General features: G+C 42.8%; 1 protein-coding gene across 7 annotated transcripts in view; it reads right to left on the bottom strand.

Moving 5' to 3' along the window:
- Positions 1–18,912, bottom strand: part of LOC130520011 (RLA class II histocompatibility antigen, DP beta chain-like) — a 46,862-nt gene extending 27,950 nt beyond the window's left edge. For 2 of the 7 annotated variants that reach the window (XR_008948592.1, XM_057023568.1), the window contains exons 1-3: positions 12,427–12,777; positions 11,793–12,029; positions 11,449–11,709 (exon numbers count right to left, since the gene is read on the bottom strand). Coding sequence is in view for 5 of the 7 variants with exons in the window: in XM_057023568.1 (XP_056879548.1) it covers positions 11,449–11,709; positions 11,793–12,029; positions 12,427–12,475 (547 nt within the window). In the remaining 2 variants the exon portion in view is untranslated. Of the gene's footprint in view, positions 1–9,256; positions 10,021–10,170; positions 10,282–10,454; positions 10,607–10,968; positions 11,230–11,448; positions 11,710–11,792; positions 12,030–12,426; positions 12,778–16,454; positions 18,543–18,666 lie in introns of those variants that run through there. The other 5 variants (XM_057023571.1, XR_008948593.1, XM_057023570.1 and 2 more) reach the window with 5 other exon arrangements.
- Between the last annotated feature and the right edge of the window lie 246 nt (positions 18,913–19,158).

Raw genomic sequence — 19,158 nt, 5'->3', positions numbered from 1 at the left:
GCAGGTTCAGTAATGGGGGGAGAGAACGGTTAAAAAGGCTCATACAGAGAGAATCATTTTGGATACACACAGAGCAGAACGATACCCAGATCTAAAGGGTTATGGTTAGGGTTGATTCCTTCCCTTTTAGCTGATCGAGGTTGGATCCAGTTTTCTTGGCTAGTCTTTAAAATAGTTTGCGTGCCTGTAAAATAACTGTGGGAATATAATTACCTTTATTTAACACACTTCTGTTGTCTCTCCTATGGTTTTTCCCCTATTCCATATTTAGATTTATTTGTCAGTTTTTGACCTGTGAAACAACTTTGTATCTTTTTAAATGAGCCGTATAAATAAGATTGAGGTTGAGCTCTTTAAGCGTACAAGGTCCAGCCTATTCCATTACCTTAAAATATATTACTCACCACATTCTGCTGCTAGCAGGTAGATCCACAAAACCAAAAGACCTCTCTTCACATTCCTGTGGCTGATAATCTCCCAAGTATATAGACTTTAGCTAATTCTCCAGGACGGCAAGAATATTTGTCATCGAAGTTCTCGGCTTGCTCTCAACAGGTCAGTGTCGTATCCACAGCGGTGGGGAAGTGAAGGGTGTGTCAAAAAGAACATGCACTTTACCAGCAGATGTTAAGAAGAATTTGTCACTGCACGGAGGGTTGCAGAGCAAGGGCTTGCCACAGAAGCTTCAGGAGTCTGGAAAGCATTTCCCACACCAGCAATACCAACTGTGAAGATTAAGGCAACCACTCTACCAGTTTTCAGTGGCTGCAAGAGGGAATATCACAGATGGAGACAGGACTGGGAAAACCTGCAGAAGCAAGGAGAGCCATCTGGATCAGCTGAAGTCAAGAAAATTCAGCTCCTGGATAGTGTGGAGGACAGGATAGCAAAGGACCTCAGGCTTTCAACCTATACCACTGCTGAAGATATTTTAAGAGTCATAGAAAACAGATATGGAAACAAATCAACCATCGTCCTTGAAATCCTTGAGGAGCTAGAAAAGATACCACATGTAAGGGGAAACCAGCCAAGGAAAGTCATTGACCTTATACAGTCTGTGGAGAAGGCCCTAGCAGATCTCACAGAGCTGGGCAACTCTGGAGCCAGGAGGAACCCACTTGTCATTAAATCTTTGGAAAGCAAGTTACCTGACTATGTAAAAGAGACTGGTCGATCATGGTCGAGCCGAAGAATAGGGTCACTTCAGACAATCACTTTGACATGCTGCTGAAATTCCTAAAATCAGGAAGTAGTACTGGAGAGGCTTGAACAGCTAAGGATTGTGGACAAAGTGTCAGACCATCCCAAAAGAAAATATGAGAAAAAATATGGCTCAACAAGAACCACAAAGAGAGAAGTACTGGAAGATGTTTGTGTTCTCTGTGGCGATGGAGGGCACAAGAACAAGATTTTCTTCTGTAAGAAATTCAAAGGGATGAAGCTACCTGAAAAGAAAACTGCTTTGGAAAAACTGGGAGCATGCAGAAAATGCCTGGGACATCATGGTGATGAAGGATTTTGCAGAGAGACCTTCCTATGCAGAAAGAAAGACTATAAAAAAGGAGGAGGCCCCTCAGATCACCGTTACATTCGCTGCCCAAAAGGAGAACTTAAAAAGGGTCATGACGAGACGAGTGGAAAAAGCAGAAGTGCAAGCTAACAGAAGAACAGGAAGAGTTCTTGTCTGAACTTTCCCCAGAACTGGCAGAGCGGTGCAGAAGAGCTTTCACCAACAAAACAGCAGTGGGAAAAAATACAGAGGACCAGTCCGAGTTGTTAAGAAGTAATGGGCTGACTGAACCTCCAGTCATCATGATGCTGATGGAGGTCACTGCGAACGCAGGGCAGAAGATTGGGACCCTCGTGGACCTTGCATCAGATACAAACTACATCACCCATAAGGCTGCTGCCGGCCTGAGGTTGAGGTTGAAGAGTGAGAAAGTAACTTTAATTGTGCATGGAGTTGGTGGAATGACCATGAAGGTGAACACAGAAAGATATGTCCTTAAATTCAGAGTCCAGACTCCGAAAGGGACCGAGAGTGCTCATGAGCTTGTCTGCTACGGCCTGGATGAAATTGCCAAGGTGCACAAAGTAATCCAACCTGAGAAATTGCAGTAGTTCTTCCCAGAGGTCCAGCTTGACGAATTAAGAAGGCCAGAAGAAGTTGAACTTCTTATTAGTCACCGAGAGGGAAGACTCGTTCCACAAAGGGTGAGAATTGTGGGAGATCTTGTCTTGTGGGAGGGTCCCCTGGAAAGACGGTGGCTGGAGCTCACTCTGATTTGTGTGAAGAAGTGGATGTGGCGGCACATGAGTCCAAAACACATTTTGCTCGCTCCATGAGGACAGCTACTGTCAAATATGAGGAAATTGTCTGGAATCCAACCACTGAGGCAGCTCAGGTACAACTGAAGGAGGTGAATCAAGCAAAGTTTTCAGCTGTTGGCAACCGTGAGTTCCTTGAGTGGTGGAGGTGGGACAGCATTGGGGCTGCATGTGAGCCAAGTGTGGAGGATGCCGATGTGGGAACTGCCAACCAGGTGGGAAAGAAATGACTTTGGCAGAGGAGAGGGAACCCAAATTAAGATTAAGATGTACTTTATTCATCCCCGTGAGGAAATTGAATTGTAGTAGCAACCTATACAAAGTATAGAAACAGAATAAATAAATACAGATAAGATCAGAACGTTATAAGCATATATAAAGCATATATTATAAGCATATATAATATATATATATATATATATATATACTGTATATATACACACACGCATGATATAATATATATGTATTATAAGCATTATAAGCATATATACATAAATATAGAATAAAGTAGAAATAAAATGAAGAAGTGAAGAAATCCTAAGAGCTGGAGGATTTTCTCTCAAACCATGGGTCCGGTCAGGGGAAAGTGGGAGGAAGGAAATGGAAGCAGGAGTCCTGAAGAAGGGTTTAAGACAAAGTCAGACCCTAATTCTTCCAAATCAAATGAGGGATGGAGACAACAAAGCCCTGGGGATTGGGTACCAAGTAGAGGAGGACAAACTCTACATGATGACTTCAATTAATTTTTCCAAAAGGAACAGAAAATGAGAGTTGGCAAGAATCTTCTCAAGAGGAGGTGAGAGATGAGACACCTAATCCACTGACTAGGAGGGGACTCCTGAGCCAGATAGCTGGGCTTTATGACCCAATTGGCTTCGTCACACCCTTCCTGACTCTTCTGTCGTTTGCTGGTTGCATTGTGCACGGGGTGCCGTATTCACTTAATATCGAACACTTGGTGTGCTGTATTCACTTAATATTGAACACTTGGTGTGTTGTATTCACTTTACTTAAAATTTTGAACAATTGAGACATTCTAGTCACCTGATATCAACAGTAAGAATCAACCCATATTAAACAAATACAGGGCCTCGCCGATCACTAGCGTTAGCATGGCCTCACCGTCTGTTTCACCCCGTGTCTTTGTCTGTTCAGAGTGTGAAATGTTTAGTTACTCCTCTGCCTCCCTTAGTGCAGGGAACAGGTGCAGAAAGTGTAGTTTATTTATGGCTATGGAGGCGAGACTTAGCGAGCTTGAGACGCGGTTCCGCAGCTTGGAGTTAGCTGGAGTTGCGTCATGTAGCCAGGATAAGCTAGCTGCTGCGGAGCCGCCTAGCGTAGCTACAGCTAGCGGTCCCCCGGCAGCAGCCGAGCAGCCGGCTAGCCAGGGCGGCTGGGTGACGGTTCGTAGGAAGCGTAGCCCAAAACAAAGGCCACGGTGCACCACCAACCGCTTCCCGTGGCTAACCGCTTTTCCCCACTCGGCGACACACCCGCCGAGAAACCGACCCTGGTAATTGGCGACTCTGTTTTGCGCTACGTGAAGCCGACTCCAGCGACCATAGTTAGGTGCATTCCGGGGGCCAGAGCGGGCGACATAGAAGCAAATTTATGGCTGCTGGCGAGACGTAATCGTAAATTTGGTAAAGTTATTATTCACGTCGGAGCCAACGACACCCGGCTTCGCAGTCGGAGGTCACTAAAATTAACTTGAAGTCGGTGTGTAACTACGCAAAAACGATGTCGGACTCCGTAGCATTCTCTGGTCCCCTCCCCAATCTGGCCAGCGATGAGATGTTTAGCCGCATGTCATCGCTTCGTCGCTGGCTGTCACGGTGGTGCCCCGATAACCAGGTGGTCTTTATAGACAATTGGAGCACCTTCTGGGGAAAACCTGGTCTGATTAGGAGAGACGGTGTCCATCCCACTCGAGATGGCGCTTCTCTCATTTCTAGCAATCTGGCTAATTTTATTAGACCCAAAGTGACCTGACAACCCAGGGTCCAGACCAGGATGCAGAGTTGTAGTCTTACACACCTCTCTGCTGCTTCCTTAGAACCCTCATCCACCAACAATAACATATTTAACACTATAGAGGTAGTCTCTGTTCCACGGTTAAAAGTTCACCAAGCACAGAGCAGGGGAGCGGTCAATCACCAAAATCTTATTAAAATTAATACTGAAGCACAAGTTGGAGAAACTAATATCACAATTAAGTGTGGACTGTTAAATATTAGATCTCTTTTGTGTAAATCCCTGTTAGTGCACGACCTGATAGTGGATCATCACATTGATTTATTCTGTCTTACTGAGACCTGGCTTCAGGAGGAGGAGTATGTGAGCTTAAATGAATCTACTCCTCCTATCCATCTTAATTATCATATTCCACGTGTTACTGGTCGAGGAGGGGGAGTGGCAGCAATCTATCACTCCAAGTTATTAATTAATCCCAGACCAAAACGGAGCTTCAGTTCATTTGAAAGCCTGACTCTTGGCATCACTCATCTGAACTGGAGGACAGAAAAGCCACTTCTGTTTGTAGTTGTATATCGGCCCCCTGCTGGGCCACATTCAGAGTTCCTGTCTGAGTTCTCTGACTTCTTATCTGACTTGGTCCTTAGAACGGAAAAAGTCATTATCATTGGAGACTTTAACATCCATATGGACGTTATAACGACAGCTTTAGAAATGGCTTCATTTCATTACTTGAGTCAGTTGGTTTCCTCCAGCAGATAAACCAACCAACTCACAGCTTTAACCACACCCTAGATCTAGTTCTGACTTATGGTGTTGAGGTAGAACATGTGTCAGTGTTCCCTCAGAACCCAGTCCTGTCAGACCACTCTTTGATCACTTTTACATTTATGATTAAGGATTCTTCTATGCTCAGAACAAAGTCTTACTATAGCAGATGTCGTTCAGATAATGCTGTAGCTAAGTTTAAGGAAGTGATCCCTGTGCTAATCCCAGGACCACCGTGTGTTTCCCCAGGGATCAATCATTATAATCTTAGCCCTGCTGAGGTTGACTCTATTGCTGAAGGTGCAGCAACCTCACTGAGAATCACGCTTGATTCTGTTGCCCCCCTGAAAAAGAAAATAGTAAATCAGAGGAGGTGTGCCCCCTGGTATAACTCACATATCAGGACCCTCAAGCAGAAAGTGCGAAGACTGGAAAGGAAGTGGCATTCTTGTAAGATAGACAGCTACCATGTAGCCTGGAAAGACTGTCTATTAGTTTACAAAAAGGCCCTTCGCAAGGCTAGAACAGCTTATTTTTCTTCTTTGATTGAGGAAAATAAGAACAACCCCAGGTTTCTCTTCAGCACTGTGGCCAAATTAACCAAGAGTCACAGTGTTTTAGATCCACGTATCCCTTCTTCCCTTAGTGGTGAAGACTTCATGAGCTTCTTCACTGATAAAGTTCTAGCTATCAGAGAGAAAGCTAACCAGGCCATCCCTACAACTGGACCATCACCAGATGTGCCGACTGTGGGAACATACAGGGTCTCCAACGAGCCCTTAAACTCCTTCAGCCCTATATATTTTTCTGAGGCGTCATCGCTAATTCAGAAATCCAAGACCACTACGTGTCTTTTAGATCCCATCCCAACACACCTGTTGAAGGATGTTCTACCACTGATAGGCAGTTCTATCCTGGACCAGATCAATGGTTCTTTAGTGTCAGGTTATGTACCCCGGTCCTACAAGGTGGCGGTGATTAAGCCGTTGCTTAAAAACCATCACTGGACCCTGAGGTCTTGGCAAATTATAGGCCAATATCCAACCTTCCTTTTATCTCTAAAGTTCTAGAGAAGGTGGTGGTGACTCAGTTACTGGAGCACCTGCAGAGGAACAGCCTGTTTGAGATGTTTCAGTCAGGCTTTAGAGCTCACCACAGCACAGAAACAGCACTTCTTAAAGTCACTAATGATCTTCTCATAGCTTCCGATCATGGACTGGTCTCTATGCTGGTTCTGCTGGACCTCAGTGCTGCTTTTGATACAGTTGATCACAGCATCCTGTTACAGAGACTGGAACATGTGATTGGGATTAAAGGGACAGCACTAGACTGGTTTAGATCATACTTATCTGATAGATACCAGTTTGCCCATGTCCACGGCGTTCCCTCCTCATACAGTAGGGTTAGCCATGGAGTTCCTCAAGGTTCCGTACTCGGACCAATCCTCTTCACATTGTACATGCTTCCCTTAGGGAACATTATTCGGCAGCATGGGATAAATTTTCATTGTTATGCTGATGAGACTCAGCTCTATTTATCCATGAAACCCGAGGAGACAGAGAAGTTAGTGAAGCTCCAGACCTGTCTTAAAGACATAAAGTCCTGGATGTCTTCAAATTTCCTCCTCCTTAACCCAGGAAAAACTGAGGTCATGGTGTTTGGTCCTGAACCTCTCAGGGATAGATTAGATCACATGATCACTCTAGATGGTATCTCATTAACATCTAGTCTCTCTGTGAGGAATCTAGGAGTAACTTTTGACCAAAATCTCTCCTTCAACTCACACATTAAACTAGTCTCTAGAAGTGCCTTTTTTCACTTGAGGAACATCTCAAAGATCAGGAAGCTACTGATGCAGCCTGATGCTGAAAAGTTAGTCCATGCATTTGTTACTTCCAGGCTGGACTACTGTAACTCCTTATTATCAGGGTGTCCAAACAACTCTTTAAGAAGCCTCCAGTTGATCCAAAATGCTGCAGCCAGAGTTCTGACAGGTATTGACAAAAGAGATCACATAACTCCTGTACTGGCGTCGCTTCATTGGCTGCCCGTTAAATTTAGAATAACTTTTAAAACCCTTCTTCTGACCTACAAGGTCCTCAGAGGCCTAGCTCCATCCTACCTGGAGGAGCTAGTGATACCCTATCAGCCCAATAGACCGCTCCGCTCTCAGAATGCTGGTCTACTTGTGGTTCCCAGAGTTTCTAGGAGTAGAATGGGGGGCCGAGCATTTAGCTACCAGGCCCCCCTGCTTTGGAACCAGCTCCCTGTCCAGGTACGGGAGGCTGACTCCATCGCTACTTTTAAGATCAGACTCAAAACCTACCTCTTTGAAAAAGCTTACTGTTACTAATTCAGTAGTTCCAGTTACTATCATAGACAGACAAATTATCACACTTAGGGGGTCGTCTAATCATTAGGTCACATTCTAGCTATGCTGTTATAGGCCGAGGCTGCCGGGGTCCGGAAACATGATCACCTGACAGGCCTCTGTCACTCCACTGGGTCATGGTTTCCTCTCCTTTCCTCTCCTTCCCTCTCCTCATCGAGCAGACTAGTTATGCTGATTCTTGTGTAGTTTTCTGCTTCTCTCCCCCCCCCCCCCCCCTCTATTTATTTGCAGGTATCACTGCCATCGGAGCTGCATAATGACCGCCGGCCCCGTTGAAGTGATTGTGGATATTTTTTGTGTGTGTTTCTGTGCTCTATGTCTCTCCTCTCCTCTCCTCTCCTCTCCTCTCCTCTCCTCCTCTCCTTCTCCTCTACCTCTCCTCTTCTTTCTTCTCCTCTCTTCTTTCCCTCCTCGCCTCCTTCTCCTCTCCTCTACCTCCCCTTCACTCTACCTCTCCTCTCCTCTACCCCTCTCCTACCTATCCTATCCTCTACCTGTCCTCCCTCCCCTCCTCTCTCTTTACCCAGCCGGCCATCAGCAGGAGGGTCCCCCTACATGAGCCTGGTCCTGCTCAAGGTTTCTTCCTGTTAAAGGGGAGTTTTTCCTTGCCACTGTTGCTTGTCTGGGGTCAGGCTCTGGGATTCTGGAAAGCGCCTTGAAACAATTTTGATTGTATAAGACGCTATATAAATAAAGATTGATTTGATTTGATTTGACACCCGCCAAACAGAGGGGGCGATCCTTGTCAGAAAAGCATTCCAGGAGGGAGGTGGTGGCAAGCTGACCAGAGAAACCTGGGATAAACCACTGTCAGAAGGTCTCAGAGAAGAAGCCATTCAGTTATTTGAAGAGTATGTCCAGCGTGGACAGATTAAATTCCACAGGAGCCTCACACTAGCTGACTGGAAAGGCAAGCCATGGGGGATCACATTCTCAGATGGAAGTGACAAAACTTATGGAGCTGTCATGTATTTGAGGTGGGAGACAGGGTCGAGGGATTGAAGTCCGGTTCGTGGAATCAAAAGCCAAGCTAACTCTTTGAGAGCATCAAAAACATCATAACATGCTGGTCTGCAGGTCCCAGGTAAGTTGTGGGATTCCAGGACGGGTTTGAAGTGTTCTTGTTGTGTCCCACTGTCACAGTGAGAGATCACAACTCCATCAAACTCTGTAACTTGTTCAAAATGGGGCCCAGATCCAGGCTGAACACGTCCTGTAGACAAGAACTCAAGAGAATGGGAACCTGAAACACACAAACAAATGGAGTCAAAACTCTGGACCCTCACAGTGGGATCAGCGGTTCTGACAAAAATAATCATGTTATAAATTGATCCCAATCTCAGGTCTTGTCAAATTAATATTGAAAGATGTAGACAGTTTAATATTATGGTTAATTATTTTAAACCTTAAGCTGTGAGTCGTATCTGCTCAAATTGGTGGACGGTATCAAAAAAAAAAAAATATCTCTTTGATCATCATCATTGATCCTCTCTGAGCCAGACCACACATGTCAGGATAAAAACCCACATCTCATCTCCTCTCATCCTGGTCACCAGAACTCCTCAGGGCTGCTTCCTCGTTCCCCTACTGTGTGGATTCTCTTTGTATGAAAAGTACTGGTGTTTCAGCAGGACATTACCGGTACTTTAATGACCAGAAAAAGACTAAAATATGAGACCAAATATGCAACTAAACCTGGCCAAATTAAAGTTGTTTTTTTCAAAATGGGTAAAACACAAATGAACTAAAAGAGTCAGTGAAAGTAAATGAAAATAAACATTATCACACCAGCTCTTAAAATTAAAACTCATTTATTGCAGGAAGTAAAAACATACAATATTTACAAATACTGTATTTAATAATGGAAAAAATAGAAACTCTTAAGGACTTCACACATCAGGTCCTGCAAGTTAGTTACAAACACTGTTAAACACTTTACTATTTTACACACAATATTAGTCGACCAGTTTCACATGAATTTGTTAGATTCTTCAAGGAAGAACTTCAGTTAAATTAAGTTAAATTTAAGAGTTAAATTTCAACAACACCAAGGATGTAACTGAAACCAGTCTTTCAGAAACAGAAATAAAGTCATCAAACATTCAACAACATAAAAGATTTTTACAATGTCAAAATAAGTGACCAATGTTTTACATAAAATAAATAAAGATGATGCAAACAAAATAAAGGAGAGATGAATGAGTAAATAACACTCACTGAATTTAGGGTCAAAGTGCTAAAGTTTTCCATAGTTTGGCTTCTTGGCTTCTTAAAAAAGATGACAGTCAGTGAAGGTTAGACCCGTGTCAGCAGCATAAGTCCCAAAGCTCTGCTACTGGATGACAACACAGTCCAAATATTACAGCACATGTGACTTTGGATCCTCTGTTCAGGTCTACACGTTTCTATAGACGTGCACTTTCAGCATGAAGAGTAAAACATCCTGGATCATTGATGTCGTCTCTGCTCAAGTCCTCCGTGGATAAAATCCATCTTCCCCCAGTTATTCTTCAATGGACTCATGAGTTAAGTTTCCTCACCACTTTTACCTCTTGTGACTATGAAGAAATAAAATGAAGGAACAATTAATAGATGCCGACAGGTGTATTTCACAATAAACATTAACATTCTATTAATGCAGGGCCACAATAGTAAAATATCAGCTCACAGACTGACTTGAAAGTTACAATCAAAGAAGTGAGACTTACACAAAAGAGTCATTACGGAGATTAAAAAACAAACTGTAAAAATGATGCCGATAATTCTCCAAAACGTCATGTGGATGTAAAGGATGTGTCGTCCATCAAGTGTGTTTCCATCTGCTCATAAAAGAGTATAAACAACAAAAACATGATTATTGTAATCACCAAACTGGCCATACTTTACTCTATGCAGCATGTCGTCATATGTGTTATTGTAATAAACTTATTTTTAATTTATTAACTGTCTGGACCAACGTGACATGCCGACAGTTGTCTGAGGCCTGGACACAGACTGAAGCTCAACGTTGCGCACTGATAATTCTGTGCCAAGACGATAGAAAGGTGGGTGCTGAGCTGCTGCAGCGCCCCCTGCTGGCAGAGGGTGGTTCTGTACATTCCACTGCCTGCACCAAATTGTAACTCTGTAGTAGCTCGTTTCTTTCTGGAAACATGTGAAGCACGTTAAATGTTGTTAATTCAATGGGCCCCAAAAAAAAAACCTTGTGGAGAGACAAAAAAATAAGTCTCAAATAAGTTTCAACAGCATCGAAACAGCCGTTTCTGACAGAGTTAATGACCAACACTGCTGTAATCTCAGCCAGAAAAGATCCAAAGGTCTGCTTTCAGACGGAGGAAGACCAGAGAATCACCAGGAACGTTTCAGAGCTTCTTCATGAGGGACTTTTACCAGAGTACCCAACACACCAGAACCCCCCCAGCAAATAAGATCCCACTGGCCTGTGTGCAGCCTGGATCACGACTCAATAACAATCATGCAGCAGTATGTAAATGTAAAGTTCTCACCCCACATGACAGTGATGTTTCTGTCTTCTGTTTGGACAACACAGCCATAGATGTTGGGGTGGATCAGGGGGACCTCAGCTGTCAGGATGAGGATCACTGATCCATCCCCAGAAGGCAACGGGCCAGTTACAGTGATCCAGTTTGCCTTGGGGGCCCCGTCTTCAGTCAGAGACACTGAACGCACTGATTTGTCAGTACTGGTGACGTGGCACTTCAGCAATGCCTTGGTTCTGTTAACAGGGTTGGCAAACACACGGAGATCTGCAGGAGGATAGAAAAGGTGATGATCAGGGTGGGACCAGCCAGGGGAAGAAAAGATACTTTTGTATGTGTTCAGGTTAATTCCTGAATTATGTCCAATGAGCCAAATCTGTGTGGTTGTTAGATTTTACATGCTGTGTCGTAAAAAACAGGTATTTCATGAATCTGTGTAAGTCCTCACAAAGATACAAGTACAAATATATGTGTGTGTTTATTCACCTGTTCTTTTTTCTGTTTCTTTTAATTTGATCTGATGGATCATTTCTAGACAGTATCTCCTGATGAATTGTCCATAGAAATGGTTCCGAGCCTCACGGTTGTTCCACGAATCTTTAATCATTTCTGCAGAAGGAGACAGGGCTTTCCATTTCTGAGCTCCAGCATCAAACTGAATGAAACCCTCTCCATTCACTGCCCAGTTGTCAAAAGCAGATTCAAGCCTCTCGTCTGACGTGATGCAGCCACGCCGCCGCTGAACATCTACAAGGATTGTTTTATGTAAAATGTTCAGTTCATCTTCAACAAAATAAACACGTTATAAAGCAAATGTGCTGCAAACTTACTCCGTGTGTGATTGATGAATTTAGAAATTGCTTTGAGAGCATCAAAAACATCATAACATGCTGCTGTGCAGGTCCCAGGTAAGTTGTGGGATTCCAGGACGGGTTTGAAGTGTTCTTGTTGTGTCCCACTGTCACAGTGAGAGATCACAACTCCATCAAACTCTGTAACTTGTTCAAAATGGAGCCCAGATCCAGGCTGAACACGTCCTGTAGACAAGAACTCAAGAGAATGGGAACCTGAAACACACAAACAAATGGAGTCAAAACTCTGGACCCTCACAGTGGGATCAGCGGTTCTGACAAAAATAATCATGTTATAAATTGATCCCAATCTCAGGTCTTGTCAAATTAATATTGAAAGATGTAGACAGTTTAATATTATGGTTAATTATTTTAAACCTTAAGCTGTGAGTCGTATCTGCTCAAATTGGTGGACGGTATCAAAAAAAGCAAAAATATCTTTGATCATCATCATTGATCCTCTCTGAGCCAGACCACCACATGTCAGGATAAAAACCACACTGGACAAAACACCACTAAGAGCATCTAGAGCTGATTGATTGTCTATTTCTACCTGAGAAAAGCGCAACACAGCGCTCAGAACGTGCGTGTAAAGAAAGTTTCCTCAACTTACCGCATTCTGCTGCTGGGAGCAGGATCCAAAACAGAAGACAAATGTTCATCTTCCTAAATGAAGGTCGCTAAACACTTGCTCTCTCCCTGCAGCCGCGCAGCTTTCAGTTAGATCTGCCGTTCGTGCAGCAGGCTGCGCTGCTCCCGGAAAACCGGGCCTTATAAGGTCGTGACTACATAAGGACCTATTCCGGTGGGTTTCCATTTCCCTGCCCTTATTTGGAACTTCCTGAGGCAGCGCTGATCGCCGCTTGGCAGTGAATGTGAGGCTGGAGCGCAAATCAAGTCCTGGCTCCCAATAACTAATGTCAGCAGCAGAACCGCGCTCCACCGTACGAGAAAAGAGGTTTAATCTCCACTCTCTTCGTACTCTGTGTGCAGGCATCAAAATCAAAGCAAATCCTCAGATAGTCAACAACTAAAAAATACATCTGTGTTTGGACAGTTACCTGGGAGATCATTCTTGGTAGTTTGAGACAGTTTGAGACCAACAACCACATGAGGACAACAAAATGAGCTGACTAACACCCAAAAATATTGCAAGAATTAAAGGATTCCTGACTAAACAATATCTTGACCAGCTTGTTCATGCATCATTTTTGAATGTAAATTTTCATGTTGAATTACTGTATTTCTTGACAAATAAATGTTGATAAAGACAACAATTTCAGTGAAATGGTGGAAATAGGTTTAAATCAGTGTTTAGACAGATGCCGTATCAACAAGTGACAACTATTTCATGCATAAGCCTGTGATATTAAAATTATTAAATAAGTATTAAATATTAAAACACACACACACACACACACACACACACACACACACAACACACACACAACACACACACACAGGGCAGAGGTACTTTAGCAGAGGTTTTATCAGGAAGTCTCAGTATGCAGTATGCAGTATGACTCTGTATGAGTCACTGCTCAGTCGGAACGACACGCGCAATCAACAGACAACTCACAAAAGTCATTGAGCCAATTTCGGTTCGGTTGACCATGTTGACGTTTAGAATAGTGTCACTGCCCAAATATCTTCAAGTATTTCACCAGCTTCCTGGTGCATTATTCGCTATTGATGTTTTTATTGCAGAGCTAAACAAAAACAAAGGGAGTTTTTGAATGTTCTTGAAAAGTCGATGGCAGTATCACCGACCAGTTGAGGTGTTCAATCAATCACGTCATTTTGAATATTTTATATTCGTTTGGGGAGAGTTGTTTTATTCAGAATCATTGTGTGTTCTTTGATTACCATGTTGGTGAGGCAATGACTGCTCAAGAGTCAGATTTACGATTGTAAGACCTAAAAAAAGCATCTTATTTCACCCTTTTTCTAACAGCACACAACTACTGATAATGCTTCATATCCCATCAGCATTCCTCTTTCAGTTACACTCACAAACCAACACAAACATATACACAGGAGCATATTTGTCCTGTAAAGAACTTTCTTATATAGCTATGGATAGAGCACCCATCTTGTCTTTAAAGTGCAGAGATGTGTGCAGCACAAATTTAATTTTGACCAATAGTAACTCAAATTCGGCAATTTTCACTCAATGAAATGGCAGAAATGTGTAGTCATACTCCAAATGCATTTTTAACACATATACGTAGAAAATATTAATATTTATTGATGTAAACTTTTTTTCGCCGCACCCGCCTCCCCTGACCGCACGTCACTGCCCGCCCGGCGACTCTCTTCAGAACATGTGTGTAAAGAAAGTTTCCTCAACTTACCGCATTCTGCTGCTGGGAGCAGGATCCAAAACAGAAGACAAATGTTCATCTTCCTAAATGAAGGTCTCTAAACACTTGTGCGGGTGCAAAGCGCGACAACCACAACTCACTGTACACCGGGAGGGGGTGGGCATTTGGAGTATTACGCTCCAGTCGCGGTCCAATAAGAGAGAAAGATACCGCCTTGTGGGCGGAGCCTTTGTTCAGTACCAGGAAAGTCCCGAGTTTCTTCGAGCATTTAAAAGAGCGCAGTTTGACTCTACGGGCCAGATTCACGAAGCGTTCTTACGAACAAATTTGTTCTTAAGTCCCACTTACGAACAGTTGACGAAGATTGTGGCATTCACCAATTTCTTCTTATCTTGGATTTATTCGTAGGTAAGAACAAATCCCACGAACACTCAGGAGTACTCTTGCGCACATTTCAGTGCCGACATGTTGGCATGGTTGTGTTTTCTTCTCTTGTGCAGTTCAATAAAATTCAATATTACAATGATAATTCCGTCATATTTATTTATTTGTTTGTTTATTTCCTATTTTAGGTGATTTACGGAGAATTTTAAAATTACGTAAATGTGCCAATGACTTAACATTAATCAACCAAATTGGAAACCATGCCAAAACTGTCTTTTTATTTGATTTTATCTTGATTTATTTTATTAGGGGATCGAGGATATGCCCTGGCTCCCTGGTTGTTGACACCACTGACCAACCCTCAGACTCCACAGGAGTTTTATTCAATCAGATGCATGCGCGCAGTCGCTCCACCATTGAACGCACCATCGGCATGTTAAAGGGGCGCTGGATGTGTTTGGACACAGAGCCACAACCCCGTGAGGATGTGCGTCCTGACGCAATGATGGGGCCAGACTGCAGGCACGCGGTTCACGTTCGAGCGCGATTAATTGCCCGTTTGTGAATAAAATGCATTATTGTCACAATCCGAGCACAGGTTTTACACGTTTATTTTTTTTTACATTCTCGTTGATTTCTTTAAGCGTGTTGGCTATAGTCATCAGGGTTGAGGCAATTTTATCAAGCGTGTTAGCCATCCTTTCTTGATTGTTCAACACGGCGTCAGAAATCAGGCGTGGAGAGGCAAGCTTTGGGCATTTCGCTTTGGGCACTTGGCTGCTTTTTGCTCTGTCTACAGGGTCCTGCTGCAGTTCCTTTTATGGGCATTAGTGGGCGGTGACTTATGCTAATCGTATGTTAATTAGACTCACCTGGCACGCGCTCTCAATTTACGAACAGATGGCATTCATCAATCTAAGAACACAGCTGCGAACAATTCTGGGGCTTACGAACGCGTTGATGAATCCGACGTAGGGTTTTCTTAAAAAACTTCTTAAGGACAACTTAAGAAAGAATCTAAGAAGATTCGTAAGAACATATTGGTGAATCGGGCCCTACGAGTGTTGCGGGCCGAGTTTATTATTGGGCTCTGACGTTGCTCCGATGTAGTGTTTTATTGATGTGAACAAGTGCGATGGTGCTAACTCCATGTTGTCTTCTCTGTAGTTTGGGCTGGATCAGCAAATAGCGGCACATGTTAATTTTGCTGTTTTATTTTGACCAGATTAAACGGAGGGTGCCTCCAAAAGTTCAACTGTGTCCCGTGGCTACTCTACGCACCACAACCACAAAAATAACACAACGCAGACATACACCGGTCACACATAAACGGTGAAAATGTGCTAATTTGCACACATAGAAACAGATCATAGAGAAATAGATCCACAAAGTCTTTATTTTCACTTCATAACCTCCCTTTTCATTTACTTCCAGGAGTTTATTACAGCATGTTCTTTGCTATTAAAGACTTGCCAACACATCACAGCCACAGGTGTTTATCAGGGCGGCTGTTTTACAGCCAGCATAGAGCAGGTTCAGTAATGGGGGGAGAGAACGGTTAAAAAGGCAAATACAGAGAGAATAATTTTGGATACACACAGAGCAGAACGATACCCAGATCTAAAGGGTTATGGTTAGGGTTGATTCCTTCCCTTTTAGCTGATCGAGGTTGGATCCAGTTTTTTTGGCTCGTCTTTAAAATAGTTTGCGTGCCTGTAAAATAACTGTGGGAATATAATTACCTTTATTTAACACACTTCTGTTGTCTCTCCTATGGTTTTTCCCCTATTCCATATTTAGATTTATTTGTCAGTTTTTGACCTGTGAAACAACTTTGTATCTTTTTAAATGAGCCGTATAAATAAGATTGAGGTTGAGCTCTTTAAGCGTACAAGGTCCAGCCTATTCCATTACCTTAAAATATATTACTCACCACATTCTGCTGCTAGCAGGTAGATCCACAAAACCAAAAGACCTCTCTTCACGTTCCTGTGGCTGATAATCTCCCAAGTATATAGACCTTAGCTAATTCTCCAGGACGGCAAGAATATTTGTCATCGAAGTTCTCGGCTTGTTCTCAACAGGTCAGTGTCGTATCCACAGCGGTGGGGAAGTGAAGGGTGTGTCAAAAAGAACATGCACTTTGCCAGCAGATGTTAATGTTCAACCAAGTCTCAAAGTTTAGAATCTAAACTTTAAGTGGGAAGGCAGAGGAAACAAAAGGGAGGACCTAAAATCTGAGAAGTTCAAACTGGCAAATATAATCTTACATGGGAATCAATCAGGGAACAAAAACCCAAGAGGGCGATTGTGGCAAAGTTGGGAGATGAAATTAAGTTGTTGCTGAAAACCCTAATCTGGGGAGTTTTGCCCCAGGAATAGTTCTGGTGAACCAGGTGTGTGTTAAAAAAAATGGTCCAATGTTTCAGCTCACCAAAAGGCACGAGACAGTGTTTCAGAATTTTAGGAAAACCTTTTTTATGACCATGTTTCGCATTAAACTTCTCAGGGTTACCAAAAATGGCCAGAATAGAGGTGGCAGAGGCTGGTGTAGCAGCGCTTGAGGGGAGGGAAGTGAGAGGAAGTGGTGTTTTCAGTCTACAGGGAGGCAATCACCACGTTGATGGGGGCATGAACACGCTGTGACTGGAAGCAATATTATCAATCCCACTATAGCAATGCTAAAATGCACATCCACAGTGTATCCAACGTGCACACACAGTTCTCTGCTGTACAACACAGTAAAACTGGTATTTTGAAATGGGGACCTGATTTTGTTTTGAAGTCAACAGACACACAGGCATCATAGGAACAAAAACACACACTTGGAAGGTCTAAAGCACATGATGGGGACTCCAGGGAGACAATTTGAACAATTTGGTTTTCATATCGTGGCTCAGGCTAATTGCCAGCATATTAGTAGACTGTGCAAAGCTCACAGGTTAAGTCACTCAAACACACCATCAGACAAACCCATTGTCTTGGTAGATGTTCTGACTTATCAACATGGAAACAGGTTGAACTACTGAGCAGGAGGATTTTGAGTCCCAAGTCTTTCTGCCAACAGTCGTTAATGAAGGAGGGTCAAACAATGGCTCCGTATGAGTGAATGACACTGGTGTGGGATTATTTTAATTTATTGGATCAGAACCTGAGATTATAACCTGCCGAATGTCCACTATAAGAAATGAAATGAGTTTTTCTCGCTGTGGAATGATTGCCCTCTTAATTCACATGGTAAAAGTTGTTTTATTTATCTTACACAAGGTTTTCAACTGAGATTCATACTTGTAAAATGGATGATTACACAGTTGTCACATTTATTGATCTAACATCATAGCACTGGCATTTTTTTTCTATTCACATAGGCAAAAATCACAGATATACTTTGATTTTTATTGTCCCACTGTCTCCATCTTCTGGTGTTAAATTGTGGTTTTCCAAAGTTTATTTCAATGAAAACATTTACAATTGTCAAGAGAGCTGCCCTTTCGTAAGTTTCTTCTTTTCCTTTTGTCAACGGGACAACCCCAGTGCCCCCTCCTGGACAGGGGGTCTTACAGGTCCCCAGTGGAGTGACGGGCTGTGCCTGGGTGCTGCCTATTAAATGGCACAGTCCCCGTCTCTCTGTCTCTCTCAGCGGGACGTCCCGGCTGCTGGCTGTGCTGACAGTCTCCGCTTCTATTCTGTTATTTCCCTGGACATTCCTCCAAGCCATCGTTTGTAGATTGCTGTTTGCTAGTGATTTTGTTAGCACTGAAGCCTCATCTGTTTCACTTTCAACAGTCAGTGAAGGTTAGAGCAGCGTCCAAAATCTGCAGAGGTGCACCTTCAATATGAGGAAAATATTCCGTCTGATAGATGTTATTTCTGTTTGAATCTCTGGTGGATAAAATCCTCTTCAATTAATCTTTGAGTCTTGTAATGGTTTCCTGAAGGGACATTCTTAGGTTTTCTTTCTCAGTTTCTGTCATGCTTTCTGGAATTATCTTTTTCATTCTTCTTTTGATCTTCTTATTGTCTGTGGTGAAAGGAAATGGAAGCACAATTAATAGATGCTGTCAGGTGTAAGCCTTCAGAAACTTGTTGATCTGTTCATAACAATAGACTGACATAAATGTTTCAACAAAAGTAGTGAAACATACGTTTGAGCACCACTGCTGTTGTGCAGATTAGAAGACAAACACATGAAAATGTACAATGGTCAAAATTTTCCAAAATGGCCAATCACAGTTGCGTAAAGAATTTCTCTTCCATCAAGTGTGTTTCCATCTGAAATGAAAGGGAAAATCCATCATTATTAATTAAAACACAGTAATAAAAATAATAATTATGACTGTAAACTAATAATGTTGATGCTGACAAATGTAGCTGACACCATTTACACTATTGAAGCAGTTACATTTGTTATTTTCACACAGCTCAAGTCCAGTATTTCTCAAATCAGATGTTTCAAAACACCTCAATCATTTGAAACTTGAACAAGTTTAATAAATAAACTAATTCTGTGCCAAAACCATAGAAAGGTGAGCGCTGAGCTGCGGCAGCGCCCCTGCTGGCAGGGGTGGTTCTGTACATTCCACTGCCTGCACCAAATTGTAACTCTGTAGTAGCTCGTTTCTTTCTGGAAACATATG

This window comes from Takifugu flavidus, unplaced genomic scaffold, assembly GCF_003711565.1.
Source record: "Takifugu flavidus isolate HTHZ2018 unplaced genomic scaffold, ASM371156v2 ctg262, whole genome shotgun sequence".
Taxonomy (NCBI): Eukaryota; Metazoa; Chordata; class Actinopteri; order Tetraodontiformes; family Tetraodontidae; genus Takifugu; species Takifugu flavidus.
This window is presented reverse-complemented; position numbering and strand designations above follow the sequence as displayed.